A 19,914-nucleotide genomic window follows, 5' to 3' on the forward strand; every position below is an offset into this window, starting at 1 on the left:
CCTACGCACGGCTAAAATATTGTCCTGTGGATAGGAAATGAAAAGGGTACAACCTTATTTCTTCAAAGATCGCCCAATCTAGCCCAGAGGTATAATATAACCCCAAACTTTCCTTTCAGGACTCATCTTTCGTGAGTAATATCTTTCCGTGTTAAGTGGTAGGCACACAATGGTGAATTAAAACACAGGGCTCAGTGACTCCAATGGCTTGGGGTGTGGGAGGGGAAGGTTGCCTTTATGGTGTGAGTTTCCTGTGCCTCAGCTCTCCTTGATTTTGGGGCACATGGCACATGGGTGATTGATGACAACATCACTCTCCATCATTCAATTCGGAAGATCCCTACCAGGGGCATCTTGGCCACCTCCGAGGCCATATCTGGCTGGAACCTCCATTATCTGTGTAGTCAGGTGTTTGCATTTAAAACAAAGGAGGAATTAGAGTAATTAGATGAATTATAATCTTCAGTTCATGACACACTATTGTTGTTGTTTACTTTAGAGTGTTTGTTTAGACATTCTAACATGGAATGCCCATGACCTGCTGGCCAATCCAAGAACTAGGAATTACCAATTAACTGTGTCTGCCACGGGCTCTTCTCCGTCCCTCCCCGACCTTCCCACCTCCCAAAGGTCATCACAACCCTGAATTTGTGCTTACATCTCCCTCCTATTGTTTCAGTCTTATCACTTATAAGTGCATCCTTAAATACTACCTTGTTTACTTTTTGCCTGCTTTTGAAGTGTATAAAAAATGTTTTGTCCCTTCTGTGGTCTTCTGGGGTTAGCTTTTGAAATTTAACAATGTGTCTCTAAATCTCATTTATGTGGTTGATGTGTGGCTACAGTTCATCAATTTTCACAGCTGTATAATATTCCCCTGTGGGTCTCTACCACCATTCACCTAACTCTTCTGCCTTTGGGCATTCAGCGGTTTCCAGTTTTGTGTTAGAAACAGCGTTGTCCAGAATAGTCATCTTTGTGTCTGTCTCCTAGGAGACAGTGCTTGCTGGGTGGTCCAGTTATCTACTGCTGTGAAACAAACCATCCCACACAACCACAATCATGTGTGTTGCTGTTGGGCTCAGAGGGGTAACTGATTTGTTCCACCACACTCGGGACCTGAGATGAAATGATTGAGGGCTGGACCCTTGGAGCTGGCCTGAAGGGGCCTGGGCCTCTTTCTCCCTATGGAGGCTAAGACCTTTGCATGTGGTCTTTTCACCGGGTCTTCCCTGGCATAGCAGCCCAGGGCTCCCAGAGTGAGCTTTCCAGACACCTGGTGGAAGTTACAGGCTTCTTAGAACCAACCCAGAAGCTCAGAATGTCAGTCCTACCACATTCTATTGATGAAGCAAGTGACCACGGCTGGCTAGATTAGAAGGCAGGGGAACTGGATTTCGCCTCTCAGTAAGAGGCATAGCAAATGTAGTTGTCTTTACTGGATTCCATGAGACTCATGAATATTCATTTTTATAAGTTAACTCAAGTTGTTTTCCAAAGTGATGGCCAATTTATGGTCCCATCAGCCGTGCATAAGTGATTTCCAGGGTCTCCACCGTCTGCACATGAGGTCAGACTTCTTAATTGTTGCCAGTTGAGTGAGGATGAAAGGGTGTCTGACCCTGGCCCTCACCAGCATTTCCCTGATCACAGGTGAGCGGGGGCCCCTCTTCCTGCAATTATTGGCCATGTGTTTCTCCTCTTTCCTGCCCAAGTCTTTTTTTCTTTTTTTTCTTTGAGACAGAGTCTCGCTCTGTTGCCCAGGCTGGAGTGCAGTGGCACGATCTAGGCTCACTGCAAGCTCTGCCTCCCGGGTTCATGCCATTCTCCTACCTCAGCCTCCCCAGTAGCTGGGACCACAGGCGCCTGCCACCATGCCCGCCTAATTTTTTTGTATTTTTTTAGTAGAGATGGGGTTTCACCGTGTTAGCCAGGATGGTCTCCATCTCCTGACCTCGTGATCCTCCTGCCTCGGCCTCCCAATGTGCTGGGATTACAGGTGTGAGCCACCGTGCCCAGCCTCCTGCTCAAGTCTTTTGCCCATTTTTCTATCAAGTTGTCTCTTTCTTTCTGTAAGAATTCTTTATATTTTCTTGATAAGAATCCTTCATCCCTTTTACATGTTGCAAATATCTTGTATTTTTCAGTTTGTAGCTTTTCAGCTTCTTTAAGATGTCTTGTTGAATAGTTCTTACTTTTAATATAGTCAGTGTTATCAGTATTTTACAGTTAGCACTTTTTAGTCTTGTTTCAGAAATCCTTCCCTATCTCAAAGTCAGGAGGATATTCAGCACTATTTTTCTAAAAGCTTTAAAGTTTTGATGTTGACATTTGAATTCTGGATTATCTGGAGTCGATTTCATCTGTTGTTGTTAATCCCTTTGGGGATAACCAGTGCTGCCAACTCATTTCCCATGATCACCTGCTATCTCTGACACATCAGCCATGGTGGGCCCATCCTGATAGCCTTTTTATTTGTACTTAGAAGACTTTCAGAGTGACTTAGGTGAGATGATGTTGTATCCACAGGAAGCTTGTTTGTAAACCCCAGGGCTTACTTTCCACTTCTCTGATTCTTTGGGGTGCCAGTCCTGGGAATAACTGGCTGCTAGAGCCCAAACTCATGCCAGAGTTTGAGCGCTTACACCCCCATGCCAGGTGGCTGGGAAGATTATGCCCCGTTAACGACATCAGGGCCGGGCATGCGGTCAGGGCTTCATGCCTGAGAGTCAGCAGGCTGACTTTTTAAGCAATGGCCATAGTCACTCGGGCTAAGCTACTGCCACTGACCTACCTGCCTTTCTGCTCCTAAATACATGAGAAGAATCCCACCGCATCTGTGGAAAGACAGCAGGAGGGAGAGCTCCAGGGCTCTGAGAAATGTCAGGACTGCTGAATCTGAGGAGGTGTTTTGGGGTGCAGGGACACCCTCTATAGGAGCCTTTCGTTGGTATTAGCCACAGTAAATCCCTAAATACCAGAGAAGTCCGGGGACCAGCCCAGCTGGCAGTTGCATTTGGGAGTTACGCTAAAGAAAGGCTGGTTGCATCAGTTGGGCTCGCTTTCAGTGAAGTCAATGTGTATTTATGGTTTGAAAGCTCCTGGGGTGAGTTAGTCCATCTTACCAAGGCCTACAACATGTCTTCCTGGAAGCTATGAACTGAGAAGAGAAAAGGACACCGGAATCATGGATTCTGGTCCAGAATCCATGCTGCCTTGCCGTGTGACCTTGGACAGGTTTCTCTCCCTCTCTGATCCTCAGGTTACGTCTCTCTAGAATGGAAGGGGTAATCAGTGCCTAGGCAGTCCCTCAGACTCTCCTCTTATTGTCTCTGGATCTGTGACGAAGGCATTCGATGACTCTGAGCTGCCTCCTGATGAGCACAGGGGAACTAGAGCAGGAAAAGGCCCAGAATTAGCCTAAAATGTAAACAGCTGAGAGCTTTCTTCTTAACTGGGTGAAATTTTAAAGATCATAATACACATCCACACTGGCCTGCAAGCTCAGCCCATAAGACTTCCCCCTTAGGGATGGTGTCCATCATCAAGTCTTGTTTTGAAAATTAAAAGTATTTTTAAAATGGAATTTGCGGGGAAGAGGGTAGAAGTTAAGTTCGCGCCTCCAGAAGTGGGGTGGGCTTACTTCTAAGGGGACTGTCATTCTCCCAGCTCCATGGGGCTTGGCAGGAGGTGGCCCTCTCAGTGCTCCTGGCCCTGAAGGGGGCTGTTTGTATCTGCCCCTCCTTCTGGGTCTGAGGGCAGGTGGCACCCCCAGCAGAGACCAGCCCCATTCACCCCAGGAGGCTGGGCTCCTTCCCCCTAGGTTCCTTGGGTGCCCCCGGGGGCCAGGCCTTGCAGCTGAGAGCAGAGAGTCCCAGCTACACTCAACTGTCACAGACTGAAGTGCAAAGTGCATCTGGCAGCCAGCATGGATGTGTTGTCCTCTGACTCTGCAGGGTGACCTGTCCCATATGCCTCAGCCATTTGGGGACAGCCTCTGAAAGAGCCAAATGTTCCTCTCCAAACTCCGTAGCAATAGATGGTGAAGAGATTCTGAGCTATTTACGGTCAGGAGAGATCCGGCTGCCTCATCCCGGTGGCCGCATCTGAGTAACATTCCTCGGTGGGGAGAGCAGCGGATGCTTCTCAGAAAGAGTCGAGGCTTTGGGCACACATCACTGGCCTGTCCCCACTTCGTCTTTCCACAGTGAGGCCCGGACTGTTCTATTGGGAAGGGGCTTCTGGACTCATCCCTTATTTTCTCAAAGGAGAGCCAAGCTCCGGAGAGGGAGTGGCCCAAGGTCACAGAGTGGTCCAGTGCCCAGGCAGCTCCAGAGCCCAGCCAGTCAGGCCTCTGCTGTCACACCAGCCCTGGGGTCACCGGCTTTGGCTTTGATTTGTAAAGGTGTTCTCTTTCACACCAGCCCCCAGGTCACAGCCTTTGGTTTTGATTTTTGAAGATGTTCCCCTTGCTCGCAGGGAGCTAGGCCTTCCTTGGGTCACTTGTATTGGTTTCCATAGCAAATTACCGCAAACTGGGTGGCTTAAAACCACTGAAATGTTTTCTCTTCAGTTCTAGAGGCCAGAAGTCTGAAATCAAGGTGTGGGCAGGCGGGTTCCTTCTGGAAGCTCTAAGGCAGAATCTGTCCCGACCCCTCTCCAGCTCCTGGGGGCTGCCAGCAATCCAGGACACCCACTCTTGGCTTGCAGCTGCATCCCTGCGTCCCCCCAGCCTCTGCCTCCGTCCTCACTTGGCAGTGTTCTTCCCTGTGGCTCTGTGTGCCCCTTTCCGCCTCTCCTAAGGACGCTGCCCTTGGAGTCAGGCACGACCCTAATGCAGAATATCATCTCCATCCTTAATTCCGCCCACAAAGACGGTATTTCCAAATCAGGTCCCATTCATAGGCTCTGAGGTTAGGATGTGGACATATCTTTTGGGGTGCCATAATTTATTCACCTTAGGGGGACAGTGGTTTGATACATCATATGGAGGACTGGACCTTGCGGCAAGGCTGTGGGACAGAGGCAGCTCTGGCGAGGGACTGGCCAGGGGCTGTGCTCACTCGCAGGGCCTCTGGTGTCTCTGCCTCCGCTCTGCATGCCTGCCTCTCTGTCTTCTCACTGTCCACCAGCCTTGTGTTCCCTCTGGTGTCCCCTTCTCTCCGTCTTATGGCCTCTGGTTCTCATGCCTTGCCTCGATTCCTCCTGGCCCAGCTTCAGCATTCTGGCCTTTGTCTCGACGACTTCTGGGCTGCAGTTTCTCATTCCCATGCCCATGTTGTTTCCCAGTTGGGTTCCTGAGCAAGGAAGTCGTGCCAGTCGCGCCCGTCTTCTCACACCGGCACAGGTGACACCCCCCCCCCCGAGGCCAACCTTGGATTGATGGTCCTGGGGGTTGTGGGGCCCACTCATGGTCCAGACAGCAGGATGGGGCTGTGGTACCAGGCATAACCACCTCCACCTGGCCCTTGGAAGGTGCAGGAACATGGCAGAAACAGGGTAAAGGTTCAGCCGCCTACAGGGGCGACTGTGTGGTCCCTGCAGGAGAACTTCCAGGGCCAGGATCCAACTAAGTGGAATTGTCAAATTGTCAGTTAACTGAAGTATTTCCAGTTTGAGAGGAGAGAGCAAGAGATAATAGGAACCTGGAGAAAAAGCAGCCACAGGGGGTGTTCAGCTTCAATCCAGGTCCGTTCACCCCTTAGGTTCAGAACAGCAAATTTCAGGGATGCCACGGTCCGTTAAGCATCAAAGAGAGATGGGGCCACCCACGTTCACTGTATTACGACCCTCATTAGGCAGAAAAGGACGTCTGTGATTGAGGAAAGATTTTCCAGCGACATCCCTCAGGTGCCCATCAAAGTTGCCTACTTCTCATTTCCTCACCTTCTGGGTCTTCTTTGGGCTCTCTTGGAGTCCTGTGTGTTATTACTCTGCTGTTTTCAACTCGGCCGCAGTGAGTCATTTCTTCTTACCGAGTTGTGTAATCCCGTCGTTTGTCTGTAAGAGATTCCGTCCCAGGGCATATTGTGTCCCCGTGCTATGGGCTTAAGACGGCAAATCCGAGCTGTGATATAAATGTAAAAGTCATTACCATTCTCCTCGAGCGCATGTTAACGACAGCACGGAATAGTGATAATTAGATGAAGCATCATTTCACACCATCACCAGTGTGCTTTACATTTATTTATCGCCATTCTTTTCTCCAGCGTCAGCAAAACAGAGACTTGTACGATATCCCAGAGCATCCAATGGGGCACCGTCTTGCCACCGTTAATTACCACCTTATGAGCGCACAGAGCCCAGCACTCATCTCCAGCCGCTTTCTGGGGGCCTAAAGGGGAAACTCACTCCCTGCACATCTCTGTCCCTCCATATCCCAGACCCGTCTGTCATTGACGTGTGCCCTCTGTCCAGCTGCCCAGGGCTCATCCCACGCCATGTGTTTACTCTGGCTGCTGTGACAAGGCACCGCACATGAGGTGACTTATGCAGCAGCCTTGATTTTCTTGCAGTCCTGGAGAAGCGATGTCTGAGATCGAGGTGCGGGCAGGGCAGGTTCCTCCAGAGGCCTCTGTCCTTGGTCCTCGCAGGGTCTTCCCTCTGCCCATGACTGTGTCCTTGTCTCCTCTTATATAAGATCACTTGTCAGACTGGATCAGGGCCTGCCCTCCTGCCCTCACTTTAACTTCATCATCTGCAAAGACTCGCTTTCCAAAAAGGTCACATTCATAGGTTCTGGGGCTTAGAACTTTGACCCCTTTTCACAGGGACACAGTTCACTCCATAACAGTCCTGAAGCAAGATGCATCTGCACCTCATGTTCAAAGTAAGCCCTGGTGAGCCCTGGGCCTTGGGGGCCTCCTGGCTTCACTCCTGTGTAAGCCCCGGTGAGAACAGGAGGGAACTTCTGGCAGAAGGGAAGAGAGATGGGGTCTCAGCTTGGGCTCACACTGGGCTCCCTGTGTGAGTATCTTTGTCTAAAGGTGCCCTGTGTGGGCACCTTTACAAGTATCTCACCTGTGGATCCTCATCTGGGCTAGGGATCTTGGCAAGACCCTGCGCAGCCTCCCGAGAGGGGTGCTCACTCCTGTGGGCTCCCCAGGCACCTGCTCTTGCTCTCCCCACTATCCCAGCACCCATCCCCTGCCTCCCACCTGTGTCCCCCACACTGAGTACACCTCATTGGCAGGAACAGTGGGTGCCAGATTCTCTCTGTGTCCTAGAGCCCCAGGAGGGTCCCCAGGAGCAGGAGCCACAGAGAGATGTTGTTTTGCAGAGGGTCCTCCTGCCGCTATACCTGCCAGATCCCCTGAGACCCTCTGTGTACCTGATCCCCTGGGTGCACAGTCACATAGTTGCAGGCTTGGATGTCACCTGGTGTTACCTTTTATTTTGTTAATCTTACCCTCTCTTATTCCAGAAGGAACTTAAGGTGGAAAAGTGTAGCCTCTCTGTTTCTACGATATCATTGCTAGAAGCCAGCCGTGTGGCCTTTGAAAAGCTCCTGTGAGGAGCCGCTTATTTAGCCTGTTCCTTTACCGGGAAGTTCCAACTGTTCGAAAATTTCATTTTTTTTCTTTTCACTGAGTCACAATCTGTCTGCCAGGACTGCTAACTTCATATTGAACTGTTAGTACAGAATAGTCAGGTATTTTTAATAAAAGGAAGTCATATGGTGTGTGTGTGTGTGTGTGTGTGTGCGTGCGTACATGTATGTATGAGCATCTGGGTACCTGTGTATATGCACAACACACACGCACCATGCTTTGTACAAAAGAGAGTACTCTTGGATTTGGGTCTCTGTCCCTCCACATTCTGCCAGGTCCCTTTTAACTCCCGCAGGGGATGAGAAGGGAGTTGCTGCTGTTTAAAGATCACATCTGCTTTGTAGACTGTGTTCCTTACACGTGGCCCAAGCTGCCGGGGCTTCCTGGTAGGGCACTTCTCTGCCCCAGCAGCTGCCCTTGGGTCCTCTAGGCCCATCACGGGTGGGGTGCACTCCTGCTGTGGCACTCTGAGGTCCCTTCTGAGCATTTTGGTGGTGGCAGACCTCGGCGTCATAGGAAACCTAGGAATTGTGGGGACTAGGCAGCGTGACCCCCAGGACTTGACAGAGACAGAGCCACCTGCCAAAGTGAGCATTTTCTCAGGGAGAGCATCCACGTGGCCTCACACTTTTCCCAGGCACAAAATCCTGATGTCTAAGGAATGACTTTCATCTGGGGACTGCGCAGAGCTAGTGAATTGTTCTGCCTTCTAATCTTAGTGACGCCATGCACTCAGGAGCTAGAAATAGCCAGGTAGGAACTTCTAGCAAAAGTATGGCCTGAATGCCTCCAGGCTCCTGAGCTGGCCCACATGCAGATCGGGTAGGTGAGGCTGTTGTGCTAGAGAGGGCCAAGGCACCTCCCATGACTCAGCGGTCACTGGCCAAGGAGGGAGCCAGTCCCACCATCCAGGAACTGTTCTTTCAGCAGAAGCAGCGGGGCGGGGGGCTCTGCCCAGCCTGCAAGTCAGTGACTGAGCACACACGGGGCTTCGGCCAAGGCTGTGCTCTGAGTCCAGCTTCCATGGAGGCAGGGCATTTGGGGTGATGAACCTGGACCTGGAGATTGGAGAAACACATTCCATTTTCTGTCGAGGGCATCATCCCCTCTCGCCTACCTGTCTGGCTGGGGTGGGATCAGTCAGAGGGCCTTCAAGGAGCCGTGGTCATTTGGAAAGTCTAAAAGGCTCTGCACTCGGAGCTGTGCATAAATCCCGGCGTTGCAGGATAAGATATGATTGCAGTATATTATTTGGGCTTAACATTTATGGCAAGTATAAACAGAGCGTTATTACTACCAAATCATGAGCCTCCGACCAAGAGGAAGGCAGCGCTGAGGGCACGCAAGTGAGAAGGAGTTTTTATACAAAAGAGAACAAAGTGATATGCTCCCACTTTTAATATGCCTGCCATAAAACAGGAAAGCAGAGAGCAGAAAATTGAAACCATCAGGAAAGCACCAGGCCCAGGATGGCCCAGACAAAAGTCACTGCTGTTGAGATAAGTGGCACTGGCTCACCCCCGATGGCTAGGCCAGGATTCCAGGAGAGAGGGAAGGAGGAGGAGAAGGAAGCAGGGAGAAGAAGAGGGAGGAGAGAAGGAGGAAGTGGGCGGGGGGAAGAAGGAAAAGTGAGGAGGGGAGAGAGAAAAGGCTCCTGCGTGGTAACCGCATCAGCATTGTTTTTCCCTCCAGTTATTGGGAACCTGGGCTTCCTGGGTCCTTTCCAAAGGGGCATCACTTTTGTCATCTGGGAGGTGACAAAAGTGCATCTGAGTGCAGGTGTGCCTTGGCACCCCCTAGAAAGGGTAATTGGGAAGATTCTGCAGGATGGATTTCACCACGTGTTTGTGTCCTGGTGTCTGCACAAAGGCCCGACATCTTGTCGGCTTATTAACGGAGACAGGGTGGCTGAGCTGATGACTCTGTCCCAGCTCCAGGGGTGTGTGTGGCGTGTGTCTCTGCAGGTGTCCTCGCTGATTTCCTCTCCAGGGCAGACTCCTTGGCCGTCCACCCATGGGCCCCTTTCCAGGCAAGGGATTTTTAAAGTAAATGGTCATGAGCCACATGTCTTCTGGGCCTCTTGGCCTCAGCCCAGCAGGCTCTGCTCCTGCATAAGCCTCTGTGAGTGCAGAGGGCCTCTGGTTGCTGGGAAGTGGGGTGGGCTCAGGTTGGGGTTTAATTTGGGGGTGGAGACTTTTCCAAGTGTCTCACCCGGAGGTTACACCTCCTCCCTAGCTGGACCCATGACTCTTGGCAAGGCCCGGATCTTGAGGGAAGAGCCAGGGAGCTGGGAAGAAAGTCTTCCCACTCCGTGTGAGCCAGCCTCATCAAGGAACAGAGGGACAGGCCTAGCTAGGGTGCCTCCTCCTTGGGATTAATGCAGTTAGGATGAGATGTCCACGAAGTCCACAGAGCATCTGTAGGTCCCAGGCTCCACATGAGACACTCAGAGGCCGTCGCCCTTGACCGCCTGGTAAAAGGAATGGAGACAGAGAACCCAGCAGTTGGGAACCTCGGGGGTCAGCCTAGGTCATATGTGGGCTTGGCCACATCCAATCACCTACCCTCTCGAAGGCACAGTTTCCTCTTCTGTAACACAGAGATCGTAATTGCACAATAAAATTACATGAGGGCAGGGTGGCACCTGCTCTTCCCTTTTGGCAGCATAGTGCCTGGCCCATCTCAGCCACCAAATGCTGTCTCTATACAGAGAACCCCTGATTTATATCTTCAACTCTGACCTCTCACCTGAACCCCAGACTCCTGCATCTAGCCACCTACGCAGTGACTCCTCTCCAGTAGCTAACAGGCCTCCCAAACTTAATACAACCAAATCTGAACTCTTTTTTCTTTTTCTTTGTTTTTTTTTTTTGGAGACAGAGTTTCATTCTTGTTGCCCAGGCTGGAGCGCAATGGCACTATCTTGGCTCACTGCAACCTCCGCCTCCCAGGATCAAGCAATCTCCTGCCTCAGCCTCCCGAGTAGCTGGGATTACAGGCACCCACCACCACACCCAGCTAATTTTGTATTTTTAGTAGAGACGGGGTTTCACCATGTTGGTTAGGCTGGTCTTGAATTCCTGACCTCAGGTGATCCACCTGCCCCAGCCTGCTAAAGTGCTGGGATTACAGGTGTGAGCCACCGTGCTGAACCTGAACTCTTTTTTAAATTTTATTTTATTTTTATTTTTCAAGATTTATTTTAGGTTCAGGGGTACATGTGCAGGTTTGTTACATGGGTAAATTGTGTGTTGCTGGGGTTTGGGGTACAAATGATTTTGTCACCCAGGTAGTGAGCATAGTACCTAATAGGTACTTTTTTGATCCTCACCTTCTGCCCACCCTCCACCTTCAAGTGGGCCCCACTGTCTGTTGTTCTCCTCTTTGTGACCATGTGTACTCAGTGTGTAGCCCCCATTTATAAGTGAGAACATGCAGTATTGGTTTTCTGCTCAGGCGTTAATTTGCTTAGGATTATGACCTCTAGCTGCATCCACGTTGCTGCAAAGGACATGATTTCATTCCTTTTTTAAAGCTGCGTAGTACTCCATGGTGCATATGTACCACATTTCCTTTATCCAATCCAGTGTTCATGGGCCCCTAGGTTGATTCTGTATCTTTGCTATTTTGCATAATGCTGCAATGAGCATGTGTCTTTGCGGTAGAATAATTTATTTACCTTTGAGTATATACTGAGTAATGGGACTGCTGAGTTGAATGGTAGTTCTGTTTTAAGTTCTTGAGAAGTCTCCAAACTGCTTTCCACAGTGGCTGCACTAATTTACGTTCCCACATGCAATGTACAAGCATTCCCTTTTCTCTGCAACCTCACCAGCATCTGCTATTTTTTGACTTTTTAATAATCGTCCTTCTGACAGGTGTGTGATGATGTGTCATTGTGGTTTATTTGTGCATTTCTCTGATGATGAGTGATGGTGAGCATTTTTTCATACGCTTGTTGGCTATGTGTATGTCTTCTGAACTCTTTCTAAATCTCCATCGGATGTATGCCTTCCAAACTGTCTTCATCTGGTCTGGGTTCAGTGGCTCACACCTGTAATTCCAGCACTTAGGAAGCCTGAGGGGGGTGGATTGCTTGAGCTCAGAAGTTTGAGACCAGCCTGGCCAACATGGTGAAACCCTGTCTCTACTAAAAATACAAAAATTATCCAGGCATGGTGGTGGGTGCCTGTAATCCCAACTACTTGGGATGCTAAGGCAGGAGAATCGCTTGAATCCGGGAGGTGGAGGTTGCAGTGAGCCGAGATCACACCGCTGCACTCCAGCCTGGGTGACAGAGCAAGACTCCGTCTCAAAAAAAAAAAAAAAAAAAAAAAAATTAGCCAGGCGTTGTGATGTGCACCTGTAGTCCCAGCTACTCAGGAGGCTGAGGTGGGAGGATGGCTTGGCCCCGGAGGGGGTCAAGGCTGCAGTGAGTTGTGATGGCGCCACTGCACTCCAGCCTGGGCAACAAAGCAAGACCCTATCTCAAAACAAAACAAAATAAAACAAACAGAAAAACTCAAATCTTCATCTTTCTACCCATCCATTTTCTCTAAAAACCAAGGAGTCAGCCTGAATTTCTGTCTTTCCCTCTCTTCCTCATTTAATCACTCAGCCAACCCTGACACTCCTACCCCCAAAATGTAGCTCAAGTCCATCTGCTTCTTCCTACCTTGACTGCAAAAGCCCTCTGCCAAGTCTTCCACAATCCATTCTCCACTCAGCGGCCAGGGCCATTTTTTAAATATATGTATCAGGTCTTAATACTTCCTGCCTTCACATGCTCCAGTGGCTTCTATTGTGGCTGGAATAAAATCTAAACCCCTGCCGTGGCCTCCCACCCCTCCCCACTCAGGTCCACACTCCAGCCTCATCTCCCCACAACCTCCCTCTTGCTCCTCCCTTGGCTCCGGCTCACAGGCCACCTTGCTGGTTCTTGGCGTTGCCACATCTGGTCCCACCCCAGGGCCCTTGCACATGCTTTTCCCTCTGAATACTCTTAATCCAGATTTTGAATAGCTGGCTCCACTCATGAAAGGACTAAGCACAAATGTCCCTTCTTTGCCCTCAGGAAGATCTAGGTATGGCATCACTGTGCGTGACTTGGGAACAGAAAGGTTCACCAACCATCCAGGAGGCTGGAGAGAGCTCAGACAGGGACTGTGGAAATAATGGAATGTCAAGGCCACTGTGGGCAGGATGATCGGCCAGGTTTGGGAGGGGAGGCATGGAAGCCCGAGGTGTCCCTGGCTTCAGCAGGCTTGCTGCTTTGGCTGGGGTGTTCTTACACACCTAGAGGAGCCCCAGGCTCCCCTGTCCCCTGTCCTGGATGGACATGCCTATGAAGAGGTGGGTGCCCTCTGCAGGCAGTTGCTGGGGCCTCTGTGGAGGCCTTGGGCAGGGCTCGAGTGCCCTTGGCCGACAGACTGGGATGCTGAATTGCACCACACCTGTCACACGCTGCAGGATCTTCCTGCCTGGCGCTGGGCTTTTGCTGATGCTGTTTTAGCACCATCCTGAAATTGAAGCCACACCAAGTGATCTTGAGTGAGACCTACCTTTTGAAAGATGTTTCCCCAGAGCCTCAGAGCCTCTTCCTCCTGGAGACACAGATGGTTCAAGGAAATTTGGAAGTGTGCATGAGTGACTGCCACTGCCTCCTCCTCCAGTCTCCGAATCCCAGTGAATGGAGATCCCTGAACCTATGGACCATCAGCAGGCTGTCTGTCCCCAGGGTCCCTCTAGCATGTCAGGGCTTGGCTCTGCAGGTACCCAGCCTGCCCCATTCCTGGTTCCTGCTTTTATAGGGAAACAGTAGAATGTTGGTTACGAACAGGGCCTTTGGAATCATTTAGACACAAGTTTAAATCCTGCCTCTTCCATCTACTGACCAACCGAGGACAAATTACTTAACTTCTCTGAGCCTTGGTTCCCTTCTCTGAGATTAGGCGGGCATAGTACCTGCTTCCTGGGGTTGAGAGGATGTGACAGGACATCTATAAAGCCTTGGGCCCGAGGAAGCTGTGGTTCATGTCAGCTGCTGCTGTGATTGTCCACACTCAGCTCCCTTCCCCCCTTCCCTCCCCCCATGGGCTTTTCAATCCATTCCTAGTTGAAGCAGAGGCTCCCTGGAGTCCATTCATTCTGGCATCTCCAGCTCCAGGTGAAGGATATGGCTACGCACAGACCCTACTTGTGCTCTGGTGGATTTCTCGGCTCAGGGAATTTGAGGATGAAACCAAGGGCCCTGTGATGTCATCCAGCCTCCTGGAGCATCCGACAGGGATGAAAGAAGGCATCTAGGGATGGCCTGCCCTCCCATTTTTTCCTTCGTGTCTTCCTCCCTGAACACTGCACGGAGCAGCCATAGCCAAGAGCCCGGGACCCAACCCCCCTGCCCAAGCCTTGCCCTTTTTGGCTCAGAAGGGGCCATCTGGGCTCCTGGTGAGGAGGGGGGTGAGCTGATGGAGGGGGCAGTGAGGCAGAGGAACTGAGTGCCCCCTTGCTGGGGTCTCAAGTCCTGGCACTGCCCCACCCAGCTGCAGACCCTTGGGCAACTCACTTACCTCTCTGAGCTTCCATTTCTTTGTAAATAGGGATCACGATTTCCATCTCATAAGAATGGTCATTCTTTCATTTAATACATGTGAGAGGGGTAGGGATGAGGCTTGGAGGAAGGGTTTGGCCCCTCTAAGCTATCCTAAAAATTTCACTCTTTATCTAAAGGGCCCTGGAAAGCCATAGAAGAGTTTCTGATTTGCTTGCTTTTCTTGTTATTATTTTTATACAAGCAGATGTCCTCGTCCATGTGTGTTTTTCGTCCTTAGGGTCTTATGACTCAGTGCTTCTGGACCTTTCCATGGGGCCTGCTCCTTTTGATCCGGGGAAATCCCTGGAAAGGACTCCATGCAGTATCTGGGCAGAATGCCCGGCTGCTGGAGCCTGGGGTCCCTGCTCCCAGGTCCCTGTCCCCACCTGGAATGAGATAGGAGACCAACAGCATCTTCCCTAGAAGGCTGATCTCCCTCAGGGACTCTTTGGATGGTGACAGACAGGGCCCTGTGTTTTCTGGACAATGCTAAAGGGCTGTTTGTGTGCTGGAGGGATCTGGGGGCTCCTTTTCAAAATGAAGGTCCAAGCCCAGATCTTTGTGGGGGGGAGAATGGACACGGAGAACAGCCCATATTTCCCGGTTCCTTCAAGTTCTATTTGCAAATAAAGAGGTTAAAACTGGAAAGGTTGTGGTCACTGGTCACTGGGGCTACAAAAAGCCCCACGTCCTCCCTTTTATTCTCTGATACCAGGGAGGTGGGCTTTTCGGTTGCTTTTCTGAATCTGTAGCTAAAAACCTTGACTTGATAAATGAGATGTGACCTTGAAGTAAATTTGCCTATTATCTAGAAGTCATGGAAGCAGACACTAAAAATGGACTTCATTTATTTTACGAGAAGTCAGAGCATGTCAAGCTTCTCATAATTAGTAGTAAACTCATCTCTGCTTGATGACTGTTTACACTGTTTGTATTTTTTATTGATGTAGTCACGCTTAGGTGGCTGTCACTGCAGGTGGGCAGTGGTGGGGCTGCTTCCAGTGCAGAGCCTCCCTTCCTCCTCCAGCCTCCCTGCATGCCCCGTGCCACCCCGCCCCGGGCGGCCCCGGCTGCTCCTTCATCACAGAGCCCAGACTCGCCTCGTCAGGCTTGGCTACCTCTGTGAGCTTGCAGGAATAAATCTGAGGTGCTGAATATAGATATATTTTCCTTTCTCCTCCTTGGAGAGCAGTGATTTGCAGCCTCTTCTAGTGTGAGCCAGCCACCCTCATGTGACTTGGTAGGCACATGGTCAGGGGAAGTTGCTGTTTCCAGACCTAATGAGGCCTTGGGGTCTTGTTAATGGGGCTCCTTGCTGTGGAACGTGTTGTTTATGGATGGACAGGGTGGCCCCGGCTTTGTCTCCTCAGCCCCATGCCAAGGAGTGGGTCTCTGATGGGCAGCAAGGGTTGAGAAAGAAGCAGAAGAGCCTCCAGCCCTGGGGGCCCTGGAGCCTGGCAGCTTTGGCTATAAAATCTCACCCTTCAGCAGCCCCTGTGGCACACTGGGAGGTAGGAGCCTCCCTTCTATAAAGTTCTAGAGGCTTGCCCTGTCTGCAGAGCCTGGGGTGGAGCAGGCTCACCTGCATAAGAGGGGCTCTAGGTGGGACAGGTGGAAGAGTACTTTGTGGTCTCATTTGCTCTTGCTCTGGCAGTGAAGCCCTGTTATCAGTCATGTACCAGGTGACCCTTTTCCAGTGAGTCTCCGGAGACCCCAGGGGTCAGTGGGGAGCCAGCCTTTCCTCATCTCTGTGCCATATGCAGGGACCATGGAGAAGGGCATGCTGAGTGGGTCCTAGGCTTCACAAAAGAGCTGGGCACCTGGACAGCACTATTCCCAGTACAGAGAAGGCAATCGCTGGCCTCACCAAACTGTGCTCTGGTGAGGCTGGAGAGCCCCTCCCCACCCCCTGGTTTTCTCTTGGCCTCTTTGGTGCCCCCTACATTGGGCCCCGTCACCAGGACGCAGAGGACTCAGGCAGCCCCTCCTCCCAGCACCACAATCCTCCTCATCCCTCACCCCATTCGACGGCACCTCTTCTTGAAGCCTTTACTTAGAATTCAGTTCCCTCTTCCTGCTCTCCTTCTGCAGTTCGTGTTCCACTCTTTTGTAGCAGGAAATGTTCTGGAGCATTGTCATTTGCAGACATGAGGCAGTCTGCAGATGGGCCAGTGGACCATACCGAGATGCAACAGCTTCCTGAGAGCTGGCACGAGGGCTCCAGCCTGTGTTCTTGGAATACAAGCTCTGAAAGGGAACAGGGCACGGTGTTTGCACGATAAGCAGGGAGGGTGAAACTCGTCCCTTCTGAAGTGGGGTCTGCGCGGGGTTTTTCAGAGCTAGTGGGTTGATTTGCTAGGGCTGCCGTACCACAAATGGCGTGGCTTAAACATGGGAAGTGCGTCGTCTCATGGTTCTGAAGGGTGAAAGTCTCTGATCAAGGTGTGGGCAGGGCTGGTTTCTTCTGAGGCTGGGAGGGAGGATCTGTCTTGCGCCTCTCCCCTGGCTGCTGGCGTATGCTTCAGTGGTCCTTGGCGTGTAGAAGCATCACCCTGTCCTCTGCCTTCATCTTCACGTGGCATTCTCCCTGTGTGTGTGTCCAACCCCCACCGTTTTATAAGTAATCAGTCATATTGGATTAGGGTCCACCCTAAGGCCTCATTTTAACTTGATTACCTCTTTAAAGACTGTCTCCAAACAAGGTTTCATTCTGAGATACTGGAGGTTAGGACTTAACATGTAAATGTTAGGGGACTCAACCCATAACAGCTACAAAAAGCGAGGTGCATCCTGTTCACATGGGGGCTGGGACTCAGCCCTGGGGCAGGTTCTAGAGGTGATTCCCACCACAGCCATGCCAGGACAGGACCCCTGCACTGATGCACTGGAGTGTGAATCCGAGGAGATGGTCTTTGCATTCTTGTGAATCAGGCTCAAATCTCAGGTCTACCGTTCACCAGCAGGTGACCTTGATCAAGTGGCTTAACTTCTCCAAAGCCCAGTACCCTGTTTGCAAAATAGGGTTAACACTACCTACCTTGGGGGATTGATTGATCTGGGGTCAAATGAGGTCAAAGATGACAAACCTCGGTGTGTCCACATTGTGCCAGGAGCATGGGAGATGCTCATGCCTTTTGTGGCTCCCTCAGGACTATGTAGTCCCCAGAGCCGTTTCTCTTCACCCTGTCCCTCTTAGCCTTGTCCCTGCCTGGCCTGGCAGAGTGAGCAGGCTGTGCTGGCCTGCACAGGCGCAAGGATTTGCAGCAAGGGAAGGTGTGATGAGAATAAGAGGCCATCCCTCTCCTGCCACACCTGCCACTTTCTCCATGCCGGAGTTGCCTGCACCCATTGGCAGTTGGGGCACACAGCGGCTGGGATGAAGGGAGTTTACTGCTGAACTTAATAGGGTCGTTTTCTGCTTCGCATAAATCTGTCTGTGCTCAGCTGAGGATCCCAGGTGGCTGGTACAGCAGCCATTGTTAATGGACTTGTCCTTGGAAAACGGGGCTGTGGGTGTTAGAGTGTGGTTCTGGATGTTTCTTCCTTGGGAAGGGAGAGGATTTAGTAATAGAAGCTCGGTTTGGCTCTTCAGTTGCTGCTGGCCTGCCTGGCCAATGGGCTGCTTTGGACAACAAAATAGGAGGGGCGCCATATTCATTTGGAATCTGTGATCCTGCATCACGGCAAGTCGTCATCCTTGGATGGAACAATAGGGTGGGTCCTCAGTTCTCTCTGAACATTCATTGAGTCATTTGTTTGACAGATGTCTGCTGAGCTGTGAGCTTGGGCCAGACCTGTCATCAACTCTGGTCAATGCGAACAGGACAGATTTGGTCCCCAGTGTCACGGAACTAAGAGTCAACCAGGGAATCTTCAGGGGAGAAGTTGGTGGCCAGGAAAAGCTGGAGAGGTGGCCTTCTAGCTGACATTTGATGGGAGAGTCAAAGCTGGCCAGACCAGAAGGGGAGGCTGGAGAAGACTGGGACACCGCCTGGAGCCACATCCTCTTCCTTCAGGGACTTCGGAGATCCTCCCTGCTAGCTGTGTAGAAGGAACCAGAATATCCAGGTCCTGTGTATCCAGCCACCTGAGCAACTTTTCCACGGTGTGACTTTTTAAAAGTCAAGGTGAATCTCATTTCATGCAATAAATATTAACCTGGAAGGTTGGGGGTACATTAAACTTTTATGCATGGCAATAAATTTCTTATGCAAGAGAGGACTTGCTACTAGTTAAATAAATTTGGGGTGAAAACTGCCTTGGTGGGGATTATCCCGACTCATCTGTTTAGCAAGTAATGTAAACCGGGTTTCCTTCAAGCTGGATTCCTGTGTGTTAATCATCTTTGAGCCTCTGCTTCCTTTCCTCTCTTTCGCACCTGTCATTTGATTCCTCAGGCCCTGGGGCTGCCTTCCTTCTGAGGTCCTCTTTGAAGAAGAATCCTTGATATCTACCCTCTAGGAGTTTAATGTTTCTTGAATGCATAGGCCATAATCCATACATATGTCTTAGAAAACCAATCCTGAAAATTTTCTCTATACTTGGACAGGGCCAGAAGGCCTAATTTCAAATGGTCACACCTACTTGCAAATGACCCAGTGTCTTCACAAGGGCTTGACACATGTGCCCTGCCTGCTTCATGTCCTGGTCACGTGACTTTATAACTTATGTTTATCCCGTCTTACTAGCATTTCTCTTATGATTGGTGGGCCTGGGTAGAATTGATGAACTTGAGCAGAGTTGGTGGACTTGGGTAGAGTTGGTAAACTTGGTTAGAGTTAGTGGACTTGGTAGAGTTAGTGAACTTGGGTAGAACTTGTGGACTTGCACGGGATTATTGGACTTGGGTACGGGTGGTGGACTTGGATAGAGTTGGTGGACTTGGGTACAGTTAGGAGATTTGGGTAGAGTTAGTGGACTTGGAAAGAGTTAGTTAGTAGACTTCGATAGAGTTAGTGGACTTGAATAGAGCTGGTGGACTGGTGGACTTGAATAGAGTTGGTAGACTTGGGTAGAGGTGGTGGACGTGGGTAGTGGTGGTGACCTTGGATAGAGTTGGTGGACTTTCGTAGGATTGGTGGACTTGAATAGACCGAGTGGACTTGTGTGGAGGTGGTGAACTTGGGTAGGACTGCTGGACTTGAATAGAGTGAGTGGGTTTGGGTAGAGGTGGTGGCTTTGGATAGATTTGGTGGACTTTGGTAGGGTTGATGGACTTGAATAGAGTGAGTGAACTTGGGTAGGACTGGTGGACTTGAATAGAGTGAGTGGACTTGGGTAGAGGTGGTGGACTTGGATAGACTCGATGCGTGTGGGGCAAAGACAATTAGTGGAACATAACCATTTATGCCAACCCTCCTAGCTCGCAGAGGTGCACTGTAGAAGAAGAAAGATATTGCGGAAGCTTTTAAATAGGGACATGATACCAAGTTTGAAACGTGAGAGAGTGAGTAGGGACTGTGCCCTTGTCTGACCCAAGTGCTAAATCAACAGGAACATGGTGCCCACTTATTATATCACTCATGGACATGAGCTGAGCTGTTTTTCTTGCATCCATTTCACTTGGTGATTAATATCTCTTTTAATGTTCAGCTGCAGTGAATTCTTAACAAATTATTTTGTAACACATTGAAATCACTTTGTAAGCTCTTTGTTAACACCTTTAAGAGGCCTCTAGCTATAAAATATTACTTTATCATCTTCCCGATGCTGGACATTTGATGTAACACTCGTGTCTCAGAGGTTGTTAATAAAAAATGGATGGAGGAATGA

At 50.4% G+C, this 19,914-nt stretch overlaps 1 protein-coding gene across 16 annotated transcripts in view; it reads left to right on the forward strand.

The window, feature by feature from the left end:
* Positions 1 to 19,914, forward strand: part of CAMTA1 (calmodulin binding transcription activator 1) — a 975,709-nt gene that overhangs the window by 556,559 nt on the left and 399,236 nt on the right. Inside the window, exon 6 of one of the 16 annotated variants that reach the window (XM_058444004.1) lies at positions 17,906 to 18,318. The exons of the other annotated variants lie outside the window; for them this stretch is intronic. Coding sequence (XP_058299987.1) covers positions 17,906 to 17,923 — 18 coding nt within the window. The 3' untranslated portion in view covers positions 17,924 to 18,318. Of the gene's footprint in view, positions 1 to 17,905; positions 18,319 to 19,914 lie in introns of those variants that run through there. 16 annotated transcript variants of the gene reach the window in all.

The sequence above is a fragment of the Hylobates moloch genome, unplaced genomic scaffold, assembly GCF_009828535.3.
Source record: "Hylobates moloch isolate HMO894 unplaced genomic scaffold, HMol_V3 SCAFFOLD_9, whole genome shotgun sequence".
NCBI lineage: Eukaryota > Metazoa > Chordata > Mammalia > Primates > Hylobatidae > Hylobates > Hylobates moloch.